Source organism: Barbus barbus (genome assembly GCF_936440315.1).
Source record: "Barbus barbus genome assembly, chromosome: 20".
Taxonomy (NCBI): Eukaryota; Metazoa; Chordata; class Actinopteri; order Cypriniformes; family Cyprinidae; genus Barbus; species Barbus barbus.
Window position 1 is genome coordinate 17,868,391 of NC_136748.1, and position 20,988 is coordinate 17,889,378.

Here is a 20,988-nt window from a genome sequence, read left to right on the forward strand (position 1 = left end):
TTGGTAACCTGATTTGGAACTAAATTAAGCAGTGATTAATGGATGAATATGCTTGCTCTGTCTACACATACACTACCATTCAAAAGATTGGGATCACTAAGATTTTTAATCAAAGATATTTTGAAAATGTAAAATGTAATTTATTTCTGTGATGGCCAAGATGCCATTAATCTAGTCTTCAGTGTCACATGATCCTTCAGAAATTATTCTAATATGCTGATTTATTGCTCAAGAAACATTGTTATTATTATTAGTGTTGAAAACAGTTATTTTGTAACATTATATATTGTATAACATTATGTACGTCTTTAGTATCACTTTCTTTCAATTTAATGCACCCTTGCTTAATAAAAATTAGTGCAAGGCAGTTATTAATCGCGATTAATCACATCCAAAATAGTTTTTAAGTTTTTGCGTACATAATACATGTGTGTGCGCAGTGTATTTTTATTATGTATATATAAAGACACATACATACAATATATATTTAGAAAATATTTACATGTATATATTTATATTCATATAATTTAAATTATATATAAATATATTTAATATATAAACATAACATATTTTTCTTAAATATATACATGCACGTGTGTGTATTTATATATACATAATAAATATTAACAGCACACACACATATATTATGTACACAAAAACGTTTATTTTGGATGTGATTAATCGCGATTAATCGTTGCCCAGCACTAATAAAAATATTAATTTCTTTACAAAAAAAATAGTATTGACCCCAAAATTTAGGATTCATCTGTAGATGTTTTCGAACAATTATATTAGAATCTTAAATTCCCCGCAATTTACATGTATCTTCTGCAGCATCTTTACAGTAACAGACTGACATAACTATTATTTGCCGTTAGTGTCAGACAGATTAAGATTGAATCTTATCATTTACTCATTTCAAGGGGACGCAAAGATGAAAGCAGAGCCTGACTAATACGTTTGGGCATATTTCTGCAAATAAAAGATTTAATATTGATTGCAAACCTTATTTCTGTGGTAAATCTGCCTGTTCAGGTTGTGACTTGTGGTCAGATTGGTTTTCTGTCACATTCAAAGCATTGGCTGACGTGACACTTTTACCAGAAAACTGGGACCCTTTGGTCTCATGTTAATCTAAATGAAGTGTTTCAGCTGACCTGTTACACCATGGCCAGGGAAGCGTGCAATGCCTCATCAGACAGAAATTACCTTTTTAAATTCACCTGGGCAATTTGCAGTAAGGCATAACACCACCAAACAAGATTGACTGTTTGTGAAGCAGGCCCTGCACACTTGAATACAGACAGATGAAATATCTGAAACTCAAGCTAGTGCTCTGTAATTGTATTTAGAGAGACCACAACAGAGATAGACTGAAGAATAAATAAAGATCAAACCCCAAAGGGATCTCTGGCAAAAACCATCAAGAAAATACTGATATCTGATGAGAGACAAGACACAACCACATGGAAACATATACTGTTTATGACAACTATAAACAATTAATTTATAATGTTAACATCTTTGTTGAAATAGCATTCCTGGAATAACTTTTCTATCTACCAGTCAGAATTGATATTAGCATTAAGGTTACAGTTAGGCTTAGGAATGGGGCTTAAACAACATTCTTTCATCAAGAATTAGTTGTAGGGGAAAGAGTAATGTTGACAGGAATGTTATACCACGAACATGCTCTACTTACTTTATGAAAATCATGTCATGTTTTTTATTCTACAGTGACTGTAAGAGTAACCTGACATCAGTAAGTCACTGATTGTACCTACGGGGAGCAGAACCAGATTTATTGAAATACTCACCAGTAAGGTCACCACTTTCAGAGTAATTCCTTGCATGCCATGCTCAGCCCGGTTCTCCCTCAGACTGCCGTTCAGCCCACGATCAGAGTCCCACGTCGCCAGCTGGGAGACGGAGGAAGAGATTGTGATTGAGCTTTGATCAAAAATGATTGCAAAGAAAAGGGAGAGTGGGAAAAAAGATTCAGATGGAGGAACAGGACAGTTGCTGAGTTCTTGTCCCAAAACATACTTTCGTCAATAACAGACCCATCTCCATTGAACAGAAATCAGTAGCTCTTTCAGGATTCATCGCAGAGGTTTAGCTATTTGTGCTTTTGTAACATGCCCAGGTGAAAATGTCCATGCAAGAGTGTGAGGTGGTCGCCTAGGCAACAGCTGTCACATTTTCCCCTTCTCTTTTAAAACTAAAATGAAACACACACCCAAGTGTGCGCACACATACACACACCTGCTCTTTGTCGATATGCTTTCACAGGCTGCTGATTACAGTCAATATCAGCACAGAAAACACAACAAAACAGAAAACAAAAGAACAACTCTATTAAAAGTTTCTTAATTTCTGAAGGTCTTGAAGCTGAATGGATGCCACTCCAACAACAACAAAAAAAATCTTAATTTGAAACCTCTATGTAATCATTCCAAATGATTAAAAGAATAGATGTTAAGTTTTAGGTAAGATTAAGTTGTAACTTTTTGTATGGTGTAAATGCATCATCTTGTTTTCAATCTCATTCTGTATGCAAATAGATGTCAATAAAAACCAACTGCTATTTTTTATGCAAATATTACAATGATGTTGTCGAACCATAGCCTTGTTGGTACCACTTTGACATGTGGCACATCTGCGTCTCAGGCAACACCACTTTGGAGTAAACTCTCCCAGTGTTTCCTGTCTTCTTCCTACTGTCCCATCCAGCTAATTAAAAAATATATATGATGCTGTCAATGCAGTTGACTATAATGTGAACATCTTGGCTACAAACAAACAAAAACAATCAAACGAACAAACAAACCAAAAAAACAAAAAACAAAACAAAACAAAGCTCAAATACAATTAGTATATTAAGTGATTTGGGCTGAAATAATTGCAGAGATTTCTGGATGAAGAAAAATAAAATCTCTGAGAAACATAAAGTGCTGTCTTGAAAACGCCTCAATTAATATCCCGATATGAAAACCACTTCATTACTGAATATGCACATAGACAATATACAATACAGAACATGCACATTAATCGTCATTCAATTTTGGTTTCTTTATATTATTCCATGAACAAAACCACTCTCATCTTTCTGAGTATTATCCTGTCTGTGATTTTAGCAGTTTACCACATTAGCAGCATATAAACCAGTTGCTGAGCCAGTGGAGAAATGACAATGCTCATATTCTCCCTCCACAAGCAATGACAGCATTTCTGTAATACACAGTGCCGCACTTCAAAATGAAAGCAGGGATGCATCTATCTTTAAATCCAAACCCATTCATCATAATCCCAATATCCCACCCGATCCATTCCTCCGCTGGGACAGATTCAGCAGGCCACTGCACTAACATCTTGGAAAGAAGCAACTCTGACACTGAATTCATGTACAGCTCTGGTCTGGCCAGCGTTTGACCCCACAGTCTTCTGTGAGTGACAGAATGACAGAGGCTTTAGAATCTGCCCCAATGACACGAGTCATATATCTTCACTGCAGTGCCCAATACACAATCCTGTCACAATAATAATCCCTACCTCACCCATAATAGCGGATTCAGTTTTTCGCCATCGAGATCGATTCAATATTATCAAAACACAAAATAAAGTGAAGAAAAAAAGAAAGAGAAACAGAGAGATAAGATAACAGGAATTTGGAAACATGCCATGCTTATTTTATTTAGCCCTTTTTAGGGTTAGTATTGAGGATTTTATCACTGCAAGTGGCAACAAGTGACAAGTGTTGAATCATTCACTCAATTGATTTGTTAAAAACTGCTAATTCATTTATGAATGAAACAAAGAAATGTCTTTATGAGCGAGTCGTTGAATCACTCACTTAAGCGATTAATTACAAAACACTGAATCATTCAGAAATTAAACAAGGAACTGTCTTTATAAAATAATAATTGAATCACTGACTCAAGTGATTTGTTCAAAAACATTGAACATTCAGGTAGAAAATAATTTATTGAAATTATGAGTGAGTCAACTGAATCCTTCACTACAGCTATTCTTTAAAAAAATCACTAATTCATACAGGAATGAAACAAGTGAATGGTTGCATCTGAAAAATGCAAACTGAAGTGCACATCTGAAGGACTTTACTATGCAATCAGGCCATGGAAGAGGATCCGTGAATGGCGGTAAAGCATTGCAGCTGATGCCGGTAGGTCACATGACAATGACAACATGATGGACATAGTACGTCCTGGTACTACTCAAAGAAAATGCGATTTTGGATTCAGCCAATGTCATTGCTCAGTGCGTCATTGAACCATTCACAGAAGTGATTTGTTCAAACACCGATCCATTCAGGAATAAAACACCACTGCTGTGTGTTGCTAGGGGATGCACAACAGTGATTCAACTTCGTTTGGATCTTTTTTCATTGAGTGAGCAAAAACAGAAAGTTACTGTACATAAATATTAACTTCTTGTTTATTGAACTGTTTTGTAAAAGCAATATCATACTTGCAATCATACAGCTGGTCTCACTGGCCTCATCTCTCACAATTTGGCTCCACGGCATGGGATTGTCACATATTTCTGTGTGTTTTTAAAAAAAAATCAAATACCTGTATATTTTTCCATACTGTGTTGAGATTGATTTGTGAATAGAGTGATTTAATCAACTGTTATATTCTTACTTTGGACTAAAGTTGAAACAGAAATGTTGTTGTTCAGCTGCCTTTAGAGAGCTGTAAGTTGAGAACTGTTCTGCTATACACACTTCAGTAAGCTGAAAGAATTCCTCCATCTTCTCTCTGCCCTGGTTTCCCAGGTGAGGCTGACAGGGTTTTTTCTTTATTTCCCATACGCTTCCTCCAAATGTTTCTCTTTTAGCTTTTGCCTGTGCTGTTAAATAGTTAATCATGTGGGTGGGTGTTGACAGAGATGAGAGCAATGTTGTTTGTCCACTGGAGATGTTCTGTCAGAGAACATTTGAAAGCTAGATCTATCATACAGCACAAATGAGATCGCCATCATCTGCAAGTGTGTGTGAGGAAGTGAATGTAGAATCAGTATCATGCATCTCTTAAAGACACAGTTCACACTAAAATTAACTTTGTCATCATTTACTCACGTTTCAAAAAGAAATTTGGAAGAATTCTGGGCTACATTGGAATGACATTAAAGTGAGAAAACAAAAGAACGGTTTGGTAAACTATTCCTTTAACCAGAGCAGCAAATATTCATCAAATATTCATCATATATGCCTATTGTGACAGTACTCAGCATTTACTTTGACAAGAAGCCATTAACGGCTGAAAAACCCCTCACACAGCAGTGATACTCCAATATAAATTAAGCTTCCTGTTTACAGACGTCAAGCTGAAATCAGGGCTTCAGTAGTCCTCTTTTCAGCATTTACATAATACATCTCTGACTGTCTTTTGTCATTGCTGAGTGTTGTGTACTGCCAGACTCTGAGCTGGTTTGTGCCGTTTCCTAGCCTCTCGTTTTCTCATCTCTTGTTTGTGATATTAGTACTACAAGCCAACCAGAATCCCGTCTGTGAAGACACATGAAAATTTTGTCAAGACTAAAGGTCTGTGAGCCAGAAGTTTACAGCTTTTATTGTTTGTGACTTGGAAAGCCGACGTCTCTCTCTACTTGAGAACACATGGGGGAAAGAGGCAGAGGAACAAAGAGCCAGGGAGAGAGGATTACACTCAAACTATAGCGTACAGTAGGAAACAGCATGAGAGACAGAGCAACGTGCAGAGCAACGAGGAGAGAGAGAAGCTTTTAAGGTGCAGAGATGACGCTTCAATTTCTTCCCGTATTGTGAGGGCTGTTGACTTTTTATGACTCTGTAAGATGCTGTTTCTGTGATTGGTATGAGAGAGAGAGAGAGAGATGTCTTTTGGCCTCTTTATTGAGTCTGTGAGAGAAACTCATTACCATTCATCAAATCAAATGAGACTCTCACTCTCATAAATTCACCTCATCTCTGCATCATCACACTATCAAAATACACAGAACAAATATCTGTCATAACTGTGCTGCTTTTTATACAATTCAATGCGCCAATTTAAATAGATTATGATGGATATATTACTGTATGAAATGTTTAAATTGTTACAATTCTAGACTATTTACTCTATAAGTTCTATTTTAAACATGCACTGGCAATTTTTTTGGCAGTCTAGAGGTCATGAGAAAACTACAGTGTTTACAAGCAGGCCTAATTATCTCTTTTATAAGAGAAAAACTAATTATAGTCAAATTTCACCTACAATTGTTAATCAGTTTTTATTTTAATTTTTTTTGGAGAATTTGTAATTTTTTTTTCTTTTTATATAAAAAGATAATCATACAATTCAAATGAGCATACAGTTTTGATACTGTATGCTCATTTGCATACAGTATCAAAAAAACTGTATGCTCAGTTTTGAGCATACAGTTTTGAGCATACAGTTTTGAAGCATACAGTTTTGATTTTTATTTAGTATGGGTTAGTTATATATCTGCGTCAAAGCAGATATATAACAAATATTTAGGTACATTCCACGAGAGAAAAATAATGCAAATAATGTTTTTTCTTTTTCCAATCGCTAACAAGCATTTACCAATACTTAAAGCACTTTTTCTAAACTCTTAATACAGCAACACACCTACATCACACAGTTAGCCAAATAGTTAATTTTCTAGCCTAAACCACATTTTGTTAAATAAATACAAACTACATTTCAAAATGCTGAATACCTTTTTCTTCATACTAACTATCAAAACACAGCAAGCCCAATTCAAAATCGAGTCATTCGGTCAAAACATTAGCACTGGTTTTCTATCCAACAGGAACATGTAGTCAATTATAGTGCATAGACTGTCAAAATGCTAACAATTAATGGCATTACAAAAACTGCATTACTTATGTATCAGTTTGACCTGTATAGTACATACAATATGAGATCCATTAAAAATATAACAACAATAATAATTCAGCCAGCAAGTTCATTTGTGTGTGTGTGTATGTGAGAGTTGATTCATTTTAAATAGTATGTGTACAGCATAGTGAAGGATCATCAGTACTTTATGGAATGTAAAAGAAAAGCGACAAAATTGCAGCAGTAAAGGCTTTTGTCATGAATCTGGTCTATGAACTTCCGTTAACTCACCACCAGAGGTCACTCACTGGACTCTTGCACCACACTAACTGTTGCACGCCACTTCAGACTACAATTCCCATCATCCATTGCACTGACGACACACACAGCTGATTGCACTGATCACACACCCTACATAAACCATGGACTTCCTCTTCCTCTCTGCCGAGTATTGTATTGCGTTTATCACTCACCTAGTGTTAGCTGCCTTACCGAGCCATTCTGTGTTTTTCTGTTTAGTTCTAGTATTGTTCTGCATTTATAACTCTTCTAGTTTTAGCTGCGATACGGAACCCACTTTGTTGTCATAGTCTTGCCTTGTGTGTTTTTCTAGTGCATAGACTGGCGTTGGTCGCTGATGGCGGCTGTTTTGTGTTGGCCACGGGCGGGACACACACTGGAGCAGGGAAACGCGGAGACGAGGAGCTTCTTCAAATAACTCAGACTTTATTATAACAAACTTAGGAATCGCTGGAGACATGGAAATAAACGACATGAAGACGATCAGACTGGACCCAGAGGCAGAGAAACACAAGCCTTAAAAAGGAAAGACTAAACTAGATAATTGACAACACTAGATAACTAGATAATTGCTGGGGACTAATTAACTAATGAGAACATGAAACGAGGACAAGGACGGGAAGACTAAATATGGGCATGGAAACACAGGGAGCACGTAGAAACAAGACACAGGGAAACAAAGTCTGACAGCTATACAAAAAATTTAACTGTTAAAACGTCACTATGAATGTGGAGACAGTTTAGGCAGTATTATGGATTACAAACATGTTCTATATCTGCCCCTATAGCATCAAACTTTGCTTTCCCACCATCAATGATGGACAGGACTTTTTCTCAGTGGGCAAAATATGGTTTATCAGTGTTTAAAGATTTATATATAGATGATGTTTTGCATCCTTTCAACAGCTCTCAGATAAGTTTTCACTGCCCAGAAACACTTTTTTTTCCCGATATTTGCGGGTTCGCAGTTTTATCCGTAATATGTATCCTCAGTTCCCTAGCCTCCCCTCTCCTACTCCTTTTTAATTTAATACTTGAACCAATGTGTATTGGGAAATGGATGATTAAAATTTTTTATGACAAAATATGGTCTCTGCATAGAAGCTCACTGACATCCATAAAAACTCAATTGGAGGAAGACTTATTAGAAGACAAAGCATTTTATACAGGGTGCATTCCTCATCTGTGTGTGCCAAACACGGTTGGATCCAATGCAAAATGCTTCATCGTACTCAGTGGACTAAGGTCAAACTTTCTAAAATTCACTCTGATGTTGATCCTATCTGTGACCGTTGTCATCAGGCCCCTGCAACCCTGGCACATATGTTTTGGTTCTGCCCAACTCTATATGGATATTGGTTGGAAATATTTGAGACAATGTCTCAAGTAGTTGGGACAGCAATTAAATCTGTGTCTATAACAGCACTGTTTGGTACACTTCCCTTGTCAGTTCGGTGTTCAGGATACAAGGCAGATTTTGTGGCTTATGTGTCTCTCCTGGCCAGACGCCGAATTTTCCTACATTGGAAGTCATCTGCTGCACCTACTCACTCCTTGTGGATTAATGACGTTTTTCACTTCATCAAACTGGAAAGAATTAGATATTCACAGAGGGGTTCTTCCAAGAACTTTTATCAAATTTAGGGTTCTCTCCTTGGATATAGTCAAGTCAATTCACCTTTACTTATATAGCGCTTTTTACAATGCAAATTGTGTCAAAGCACTGCACAATATCAAAAAAAAAAAAAGGAAAAAGGAAAATATACAGAAACGTACACTCCCTGCATACTGGAAGAAAGTAAATTTTTACGTTCTTCTCTACTGTGTGATGGGTCCTGTAATAAGACTTTCAGTTTGTTGTTTAAACAATTGTTTTGGTTGGCATTGTTTTTGTTTTTTGTTTTTTTGGGTGTGTGTGTGGGGGGGGGGGGGGGGGGGGGGGGGGCATTATTATTATGGTTTCCTTTTATAATATATATTTTTGGGGTCAATAATTGTTCCAAACATCTTGGATCCCTGCTTATCTTCTTTCTCTCTCTACATATGTTAAAATGTACAACAGTATTCTCAAATGTTTGATATTTTGTAATTTGTGGAAGATCCTATAAATAAAGTGGGGGAAAAAAAATAGAAAACGGTTATTATAAAATGTAAAAATATTTCACAATATTACGTTTTTTTCCCTGTATTTTGATTAAATAAATGCAGCCTTGGTAAGCATAAGAGACTTTTGGCCCCAAATTTTTGAATGGCGACTATCAGGAGAGGACTGAATAAAATGAAATTGTACAATTCCTTAAAAAAACTGATCATGTAAAAAAAAAAAGTAGCATAAAGAAGCATGTGATAAAATACCACTGACTTTGTCCTGAGTGTGAGCAGTCTGCTTGTTTTCTTGAGAACCAATCAGCAATCAGTAAATATTAACCTGAAATGGATTTCATTGCAGCAGGATGTATATATATATATATATATATATATATATATATATATACACACACACAGACACACACACACACACGTATACATATGTGTGCATAACCTCTGTTTGAATCTATTATTAAAGGTTTATCAAGATCATTTATTAGTCTCTACTTCTGTCTAAAGCTTTACAAGTGTTATGACTGGTGTATGGAAATTATAGCTCAAGCTTTTGAATACGATGTTGTACTTGAATGATGAACAGACTGAACAATACAAAAAGGAACAATACAAAAAAAAAAAAAAAAACACTGGAAGGAAATTGAGCAGACAGAGTTTGACCAGAGAGAAACATTATGAATATACTGTGTATATGTATATGTGTTTTTCCCCCTGCTTTTTTCTCACACTAAGACATGTGTGTCCTTTGAGACCCATGAGGTCAGCTGTATGCATTTTTTCACCAGATGCTTACAGGGGTGGACAGAGGCTCATTAAGGCACTTTTTTTTTTTCCCAGATTCAACTGCAACCTGAGGTCAACCCATTGCCATGGGAACTACTCAGGCAATTGTGCAGAGGTCACCACGTTGGCTTGGACAGACTCAAACCCAATACCTGTGCTCGCCAAAGCACCCACTTTTAGCCTGATGTCACTGCAATACAATTACAAGATCAGCTGAGATCATCTGTGTAGCTTTTCACTTTTTTCACTATTTTTTACAAGCATGTGTGGGACAAAATGACAACATCTGCTTAGTCTGATTTGCAGTCCCTCTCTACCTCCTTTCACCTTCTTGTTTGTTAAGATGTTTAAGTTGTTGAATTAACCTAGTGTGCTAAAATTCCCTGTCAATATGAATCATGCATCAGAACTGAATTAATCCATCTCACACTGCTGCCGATATTACATCACTAAACTATTGCTATTGTTATTTCAATAATCAACTATGAGGTTTGTCAAGTTCAAGAACCTTTCAGAGGTTTCTCTTCTCAGCACCTGCTCCCCACATGAAGGTGTTGGGCTGAAGCGCTCTGAGCAGAACTAGGAGCGTATCCATCTTGTAAAGATGCTCGGTTTCACAGTCCGGATTAAACCGCACGAGAACAGACAACTTAATGAAAAGAGAAGATTAAAAGAAAGTGAGAGAGGGAGATGGGGAATGACACAGATGGAATTGGTGAGAATGAGAGAGAGAGAGAGAGAGAGAGAGAGAGAGAAAATAACATCTCCGTCTTCATTACGGAGGTAGATTCCTCTCGACGTCTGGCTGAAAAATATCCTTAGGCAAGGCAAGGCAAGGCAAGACTTCACATAGGGTAAGGTTGACGACGAACCGGCACAGGACTTCTTCTTCTTCTTTGAACTTAATGGCGGTTGGCAAACCAGCTTTGGTGCATTTCCGCCACCTACTGAGGTGGAGTGTGAGGCAGTGATATAGAAGTAAATAAATAAACCACGCACAGAGAGAAGGAGGGGGAAAAAAACACCTCCTTTTCTTACTAAGATTAATTCCTACATTTCTTAAAATTACTACATCGATTAAATTCGTCTAATTAAATTGGTCTTTTTTAAATACTCTAATAACGCTTTAATTATTGTTAAATTACCATCTAGCAAGCTCTTTAATGTTAACTCTTTGATTCCTGCTTTCTTAATTTCCTCCATAAGCTGAGATCTTGCTTCATTATAACCATAACAGTAGAGAAGAACATGCTCGACTGTTTCTGGATTTCCACATATATTGCACAAACCTGTATCGTGTTTGCCAATTATAAAAAGTGATTGATTCAATGCAGTGTGCCCAATACGGAGGCGTGAAATTACTGTGTCATCCCTTCTTTTGCCACAAACATTTCTCATACTTCCTACTTCGTTATTTATTTCATACAAATGTCTTCCCTTTTCTTCCTGAGTCCATATCATTTGCCATCTTTTCTTTACAATTTTTTTAATTAACCCCTTCATTTCAGATTTCCCCAATGAGACATTAACATTTATTCTAGAACACTTAAGAGCTTTCTTTGCCAACTCGTCTGCTATTTCATTTCCCACAACCCCCACATGTGCAGGGATCCATAAAAAGAATACTTCAACTCCCAAGCGGTGAATTCTGTACAGAGTTTGGAATATTTCTATTAGAATGTCCTGTCTTGAATAAGATTTTCCATTTTTTAAACTAACAAGGCTCGATAAAGAGTCAGAACAGATAACAACTTTATTTAAACGAACCTCTTCTACCCATTGAAGAGCCAGATGAATTGCAATCAATTTAGAGGAATACACAGATAAAAAGTTAGATGTTCTTTTACTTATTTTAACGTCCAATTCTGGAATAACTACAGCTGCAGCTGTATTCCCAGATTCCGGATCTTTTGAGCCATCAGTATATATTTGAGTACATTTCTGATACTCTTGATGTAAATACTGATTCACCAGCAAATCTTTTGATATCCTTCTTTGAAGATTATTAATTTCTTCCAGTAATTGCAAATTAACTGAAGGCATCTGGAAAAACCAGGGAGATATAGCTGATATGGCTACTGTTGGACTAATTTCATAATCATTGATTCCACTCTTCTTTGCATCATCATTAGCCTCCCACCCAAAACTGGCTATATGTGAATATTCATACTCCCAACAATTCTTAAGGATTTCTTTTACAGGGTGACTACTCTTCTGTCCTTTTACTGCCGGCACAGGACTGCAAACACAAGGAGATTATAAAGGGAGCAAATGAGGAGGGTAATGAGGTAACAGGTGGGGCAAATCAACCAATAATCACGAAACAAGGTGGGTGGGGTCAAGACAATTGACATGAGAGCACATGGCACATAGAACTAAACAAGACCAGCCATGTGCTCAAACAAAACAAAAACACAAGCACAAGCTCGAGCACACTCAAAGCCGCGCGCTCACCAGAAAACAAGACAAGAAGGGAGTGTCAGGGCTCCGTCACAAAACCATGAATAAACTAGACCGAAGTGACAGAACCCTGACATTTACAATATTCAAAAATACTGTAAATAAAAAGGACTAACAATAAAAATGTATGAGCTACTCCCAAAAATAATTATATGAATTAAACACACATTGTTTTTTTTCCCTCACTACTTTAATCACTAATTTTATTATTATTTTATTAATACTTTATCTGATTTTTTTTTATATTTGAACATTGGATATTATATTGCTCCCCTTATAAAATAAATAAAAACAACCCGAATTCTGTAAATGTTGGGACGTTTTTTAAATTTGAATAAAATGAAAACTAAAAGACTTTCAAATCACATGAGCCAATATTTTATTCCCAATAGAACATTGTAATAACATAACAAATGTTTAAACGGAGAAATGTTATACTTTTATCCACTAAATGAGCTCATTTCAAGAAATTTTGAAAAGATTCAGCTGGGAGAACATCTGGCAACTAGTTACAACAAGTTAATTGACATCAGACCTGTAACATGATTAGCTATAAAAGGGGTGTCTTAGAGAAGCAGAGTCTCTCAGAAGTAAAGATGGGCAGAGGCTCTCCAATCTGTGAAAGAGTGCGTAAAATGATTGTGGAATACTCAACGTCAAATTGCAAAGGCTTTGCAAATCTCATCATCTACAGTGCATAACATCATCAAAAGATTCAGAGAAACTGGAGAAATCTTTGTTGGATGCCCGTGGTCTCTGATGGCATCTCTGATGGTATGGGGGTGCCCGGTATGGGCAGCTTGCATGTTTTGGAAGGCACTATGAATGCTGAAAGGTATATAGAGGTATATAAGGTATATAAGGTTTTAGAGCAACATATGCTCCCCTCCAGATGATGTCTACTTCAGGGAAGGCTTTGTGTATTTCAGCAGGACAATGCAAAACCACATACTGCAGCTATTACAACAGCATGGCTTCGAAGTAGAAGAGTCCTGGTGTTGAATTGACCTGCCTGCAGTCCAGATCTTTCACCTATAGAGAACATTTGGCGCATCATTAAACGAAAAAGACGTCAAAGACGACCACAAACTCTTAAGCAGCTGAAAACCTATATCAGGCAAAAATGAGACCAAATTCTAACACCAAAACTCCAGAAACTCATAACCTCCATGCCCAGACGTCTTCAAACTGTTGGTAAACATGCCCCCGTCCTAACTATTTTGAGACCTGTAGCAGGCATCAAATTTGAAATGAGCCCATTTTGTGCATAAAATTGTAAATTTCTCAGTTTAAACATATGTTATATTATCTACATTCTATTGTGAATAAAATATTGGCTCATGTGATTTGAAATTCTTTGTTTTCATTTTATTCAAAATTAAAAAAAACGTCCCAACATTTCCAGAAATCGGGTTGTAAATACATGTAATGTAGCATATGACATATCTCACAATTAAACTGCATATTCTGAAAGAAAGAAAGAAAGAAAGAAAGAGTCACATAGAGGAAAGAGTGGAAAGATGAAAGCGCAGGAAGTGTGATATGCAGAGTATCTCTATATGGGCTTTAGAGAGCCTTGAGGAGTAGACATCATTTTAAAAAGAGATCAGAGCGGAGAAATGCATATTCATGCTGATGGACAGCAGAATGTGTGTGTGGGTGTTTATTAGCTGTTAGTGTATTGAACAGTCGGGTGTTCACACACACTATTGTGTGTGTGAATGTGAAGTCATTAGCTCTCTGTGTTTCTTGCCAGAGGGAATGGTCATGTTCAACTCACACACTCACTAATATTCAGGCTAGAAGATTGAGACTGTTTGGCATGTGATAGACCCGGCAGCCCTGCTAATGACCACAGCCATGTCGCAAAGCACTTCCACTGCCCTGCAAGCATGTGCGTATGAGTGCTTGTGCATCAGTTGGAGAGATGAAAGAGAACACAGAGAGACAGAAGCGGTAATTCATTACCTCTGACGGGTGTGTTTGAATGTGTTGATGTTTGTTGTGTGTTGTTGTGAGATTTAATGAACTCTGAGCTATTTGTATGTGTTTGTGTTAAAGTATATTGGCCATGTTCCATATCAGTGTCTCCAATTCCACAACACAGCAGGATCCATCATTCAGTTGCTCATACTCTCTGTCCATCTGTCTCGTTCATCCTGCATTCAGTCCACTTATCTTCTCCTTTCAAATATTTTTTATTTGTGCATGATTTCTGTCTGGTTTCTTGAGTAGCTGATGCTCCCAGACTACAAAAATAAACTCTGCTCTTTCTCAGACATGTGTGACCTCTATGAGAAATAATTAGTCTTCTTGCTTGTTTATCACAACGCATGGGTCAGGATTTTGGTGGGTTACCTAAGCTCCTTTTGATGATATAACTATAAAATGTGAACGTGTGAATGTAAAACACATTCAAAACTAATAACAAATAAATGTGTATATTATGAAAAAACTAATCCAAAGACCAATAACTGAAAAAAATATATATACTAAAATATATTTGAAATACATTTATTTCATGCTAAGTATACTACAAATTTATGTACTGAATAAAAATACCCTGCAATTGTACTTTTAGTATACTACACTGGTATATTTAAAGGGCCAGATTTACTAAATGGGAAAATAGTGCATTCCATAAAAGCGCCGATGGGAGGGGAAAATTCAGTGGGTGATTTACTAACAATACGCACATAAAAGAACACAGATGCAGCCAGGTCATTTCCATAATGACCAGCTCAATCTACCAAGAGCAGCGCAAATTACCACCTGCCTTAAGACATGCTTTTTTGGCCGTTAAATAATGGCGCAAATACCAGTAATTTGACGAGTGCAAACGTTGCGTGATTCATTTTAATACTCTCCTCCCATAAATTTTGCGTCTGAAAGTGAAACTCCTACAAATGCATATTCCGTAAAATCAGGCGCAAAATAACTGTCTACGCCTTTTGAGCACTAATTCTGACAGCACTATTTTAACTTTATTGTGCGGATGTAGTGCTAAGTCCAACTAAAGATATAATTAAGTATATCTGATTGTGCTGAAGTGGAACTATTGCAAGTATACTTCAGGTACACTTTAAATATCTTGCATTTAAGGGCCAGAATTATTCGAAGATCATACAATACTCATTAATAGTGACATTAAAATACTTTTTAGGCTTAATATAAAAAAATACGCATTATGCACAAGTAGTACTCTAAATAAAATTTAATTATAATTTTATATCAGTTAGTCTCAAGCGATATGTCAGTAAATATGTTGTTAGATTTTAACTATACTTAGTATGAAATAAATTATTTTAAATATATTATTATTATTATTATTTTTATTATTTTTACTAGGGATAACATTGCAGATCAAGCTGTAAAAAAAATATAAACATTTATTTATTCATGAAGTAACTTCACCCTTCCACAACATTTCCACTCACCCGCTTTACATCTTTTCCAAACGTCTCACTATAACTGGTCCCCAGGATCTCAAACTGGACATGAGAGTTTGCTCCATTGCTTCGGAAGTCCATTAAACCAGTGAGTCCAGAAATCCGACCCTGAAAATAATGACAAATACAACTTCTGTTCATGAAGAGATATATCATTTAAACCAGACCAGTGTTTTTGAACACTACTGAACTTTAGTAGGCTGAATTGAAGAAAATTGAACCAGACTGAATTAAGTGTAAGTGAGAGGAATTGTAAAGTGACTTAAGACCTTTTGGATTGTGTCTAGCATGGACCAGCCTCCATTCCAGGGTTTGGTTGACTTCCTCATGCAGTTTAGACTGGCCATGCTGTGCCACTTCCTGTCTTCTAACTTCCGGTAGAAGGCATTGGCCAACATCAACACACTGTCGTACAAGTACAGGCTAGACACCTAGAGACACGCACCAAACAAATGTTGTGATTACTTTACATGCACATCATACACTTAATAACCTAACAGTGTATAAGGTCATATAAACACCTTAAAGGGATAGTTCCTCCAAAAATGAAAATGGTTTTCTCATTTTCTCACGCTCATGTATGAATTTCTAGACACTCCATTCTAGTAGGTGGCAAAAACGTTAACCCAATTCTTCTCGTGTTTTAATTGCATATCAATGTAAAAAAAAAGTGAACTTCCGCCACCTACTGGACTGGAGTGTGAAGTGCAACAAATGAAAGCACAAATTTACTACACAATTCAATCTTAATTTAATTTTCAGACCTGATCCTATCACATACATTTTTTATTACATTTTCTCCTTTTAAGTTATGCAAAAGATAAGAGTCATACAGGTTTGGAACAACATAAGAGTGAGAAAATGATGACAATACTTAAATTTTACGGTGACCATTCCTTGTATTCTATTAGTTGTAAAGATTATAAATGGTTTATGCACAATACAGTCGGCACTTATTTTTTGTGTGGATATCCATTTATTAATTGACAAAAAAAAAAAAAAAAATCTAAGAATCAGAAGCATGTTTTTCTTGACTTTGTCAGGTTTTTATAATGATAGTTATCAGTGTTTTACATGTCAACACATTCAACCCCTAATAAAGGCATCTACGCTAGAGTTTACATCAGAAAAGAATGCAAATCATGTGAATGGTGCATTATAATGGGTTTCTGAAAGTGACACTTCATCATGAAACCAAAAGTACAAGCGTACACTGACTAATGAAAGGTCCTGTTGTACTTTTGGAAATCCATTTTGGATAACTACTTGATTGCAAATTAAAATGGGTCTTTTCACAACCTCAAAACCAATCTTGCGCATTGCTGTCTGTCAAATGCTCTGTCAGTTTCTCCAAGTGTGTAGGCAGCCTAAGCCTAAAACATAAAAAAAAGTAACAGAATAGTGCTGAATTACCAAGCCACATACTAAAATTGTTCTCTAACTTTGTGAAAGACGGATTGAGTGTGTAAATGTGTCTGCTGACTCCTTCTTTGAGACAGAGAGCAAGAGGAAAAGAAAGAGCGCTGTAGGAGATTTTTGCATGGCTCTGCTCCTGCAGAGAGCAGCTGTCGTGCTGAGAGACACCTGGAGAGAGAAAAGACACCCTGAACGACAGCGCTCAAGGAGACGAGAGTCTGGGGCCGCACGGCCAAACTCAATGTCCCCTCAGACATGTGATCCTGACAAAACAACACAATTATGAGCAGATCAATGTGAAGAGAGATAGAATGAAGGCGTGACTGAGAGAGGAAAGAATGTAAGTGCGGGATGCTTGGAGAAATAAAAAAAAAACGTAATTTTACAATGAAGATTACATTTTCACCCACTCTCTTTAATAGCTGTCTACAAGAGAAATGAGAGAGTTTCACTTCTGCTGGAGTCTAGACTGCACACAAACCCTTTTCTCCAAACCCTTTACCTTTTTCAAGCACAAGAAGGGAAGCAAACGGATGAATTCATCTGCCTTCTATCTTTTCATCTAGTTTGCATCCCTGCTAAGGTTGACAACTGGCCAGTATAATACATAATCTTTCTGTATTTAAAGGAAAAGAATTGCATTCAATTTTAAATATGACATGCTGTTTGTCCTTTATTTTAGCATCTTGCACCCAAACAACAGAGAAGACCTATTGCATTTTCTATTGCATCTATTTCATTTTATTCAGTTTCAAGTGTCAGAATTAAAAGATACAGATTGGAACAGAAAGCAAAGTAAAGATGGATGTGAAGTGATGAGTTGATTTTTTTGTCAATGGTGGAAAATAAAGCCAATCAATACAATTATAATGCTTTCATTGGTATTCACTGGATTTAAGTTTGTTAAAGTCACCATGAAATGTTTATTTTTTATTTTTTATGGAATATTGGAGTGTTTATTATAAATGATTTATCTGTCAACATCATACTTTTTTAAACAAAGTCATGTGCTCTCATAATCTTTAATCATAAACATTAACTTCCCCTTCTTCTCTCAATGACGTCGCTTCTCTGGTGCCTTTTATTCGTGTAGATGATGTGGAGTAATAAAGCAAAAGCCAAAGTTCAAATTAATTCTTGAAGGATAAAATAAGTCCCATCATACAATTTTCTTTTTCAAGAAGTCGCATCACTCAGATATAAAACTATTTGGGATTGAAACTAAATTACACTTGTTTTGTGAATCTGGGTAAAGCTATATACTTTTTTAAGTTTAACACAGATTTTGGCCACACTTTATTTTAGGAACACATTTTTACTATTAATTAACAATTGACTACAATGTTTGCCTCGATAAATTCCTAATTTGCTGCTTAATAATAATTAAGGTAGTTGTTAAATATAGTAGGATTAAGGGATCTAAAATATGGTCATGCAGAATAAGGGATTAATATGTGATTTTTAAGTACTAATAAACAGCCAATATGTTAGTAATATGCATGCTAATAAGCAACCAGTTAATATTACAATTGGTCTCTAAACTAAAGTGTTGCCCTGATTTTTTTTATCACACAATAATGCTAATTACTTCAAAAAAATCTTAGTCTGCATATAATGAAGTTGTCTAAATACAAAGCAGTTCAAACTTTAACTACCGTATGTTCATGTTGAGATATTTATGTACAGTCTTTTTATGTTTGCTTTCTCTAAAGTGCTTAAATGTGCCCAGGCAGCAGATAAACTGACATATATGTAATGAAATGTGACACAATGTAAAAATGGTTTAGTTTTACAACAGATGCAATGAAGTTGTGAGCCAAAATAAAAGGAACTGCATCTCAAAAGCATTTTTAGCACTTAATTCAGTCAAGCAGAACTGTATACACAGACACAGCTACAGGCGTACAGCTGTGACTGTGTTTCATTTCAGTTTACTACATGGTCAGCTTGCCACCAATGCTTAACTGAAATCTTAAGTGCCATTTGTGTTATAAAGAAATGGAGAGTATTCCTTATTTGTTCTGCTGAAGTTGGCAACCCTATCAACAACCCTTCTCACACTGCGGTCATGGTCGTCTGGCTTCACAGCCGAGGCACGATCTGTTTGCTTATGTAAGAGTATGTGAATGCAGAAAATGGTCATGTGCCCGTGACATAAGATCACATGGTTTCGACCTCTGAAACCCCTCATTCATCCCCAAAGTGGTGAAGTGACTTCAGAACGCTCTGCCAGATGTCCGATTAGTCAGACATATCCTTGACATAGATTCAAGGCTTTGAAAGCCTTGCAAGACTGTGGATTTATGAGTCAAAGCCTTTTCTGCCTGCAAGTGAGATACAATATGCTATCTGTTTTAACCAATGTAAAGCAAAAACTCACACAGTTACTAAGTAACAAATAACATGAATCGGTGGCTTCACTTCCCTGTGTGCTTCTGTGGGACTGTGAGCTAGATGAAAGGACTCCTAGCACTTTGCTGAATGACTTGCTTTAAAATCAGCAGGTTCCTCACTGAGAAGTGCTGATACCAGAGTGATCAGGATGTGCTTGATCAATTAATTGAAAACTGGCTTTCAATTTAGGCCACTAAGAGGTCTATAAGAAAGCTATCTGTTAGCATTCAATTTGATCTCAATGTCATTTGCTCAGCTGGCACATGTACACGGAAGTACATGATTTTAAATCAGACCATTTTCTCATGGGCTTGTTGATTTATTCTCCAGCCCTGTAGATATCATTTCACTACACTGGAGGTGCAGAAGAATGACAAAGAATTAAATAAAGAAATATATATAAAATTAATAATTTTAATATATTATTTTATTTTTATATAAAATACACTACCATTTCCAAAAGTATTTAAATGTTTTTGAGTCTCCAGTACTTCAGTTTTCAACATCACATGAACTGTCAGAAATTTTAATATATGGATTTGATGCTCAAGGAACATTTCTTATCATTAAGAATGCTGAAAACAGTTGTACTGCTGTTCAATATTGATTAATTTTGATGTGTCCCTGCTGAGGAAAAATATTAATTTCGTTAAAATAAAATACTGACTCCAAACTTTGAAATCGTAGTATAAGAATTTTATATGTTACTTACAAAAAATTATTTTATCAGAATTTACTGCTACTTTTGAAAGGCTTTGAAAATGATCCTTGCATGTTTATATCCTTTCTTAGCTCTGTATTAGCTTGTAGAAAAAAAATCCACCCATAACAAAACAACTTTACAATTAAAGTTGTTTTGTACTTTACAATTGAAGTACAAAAACTTGTACAATTAAAAAATTTAATATACAAATTAGTAATGTTTAATCAGATTTAATGAAAGTTACTTGTGGTGTTCCACAAGGTTCGGTGCTAGGCCCCAAGTTGTTTTTACTGTACATAAATTATATTTGTAAAGTGTCTAAAGTATTAAAAATGGTTTTGTTTGCTGATGACACTAATTTATATTGTTCTGGGAAAAGTTTGGAACAGCTTCTGAATAAATTTCAAATTGAGGGTTTTAAAAAAATGGTTTGATGATAACAGACTTTCACTGAATTTAAGTAAAACAAAGTTAATAATTTTCATTAATCGACAAAGTAACAATAAAGTGAAACTAATGATTAATAATGAGG

At 35.9% G+C, this 20,988-nt stretch overlaps 1 protein-coding gene across 1 annotated transcript in view; it reads right to left on the reverse strand.

Moving 5' to 3' along the window:
• Positions 1 to 20,988, reverse strand: part of LOC306886016 (glutamate receptor ionotropic, delta-1-like) — a 283,753-nt gene that overhangs the window by 21,657 nt on the left and 241,108 nt on the right. The window contains exons 7-9 of the mRNA XM_079442866.1: positions 16,213 to 16,374; positions 15,932 to 16,051; positions 1,818 to 1,919 (exon numbers count right to left, since the gene is read on the reverse strand). Of these exons, the coding sequence (XP_079298992.1) occupies positions 1,818 to 1,919; positions 15,932 to 16,051; positions 16,213 to 16,374 (384 nt within the window). The remainder of the gene's footprint in view (positions 1 to 1,817; positions 1,920 to 15,931; positions 16,052 to 16,212; positions 16,375 to 20,988) is intronic.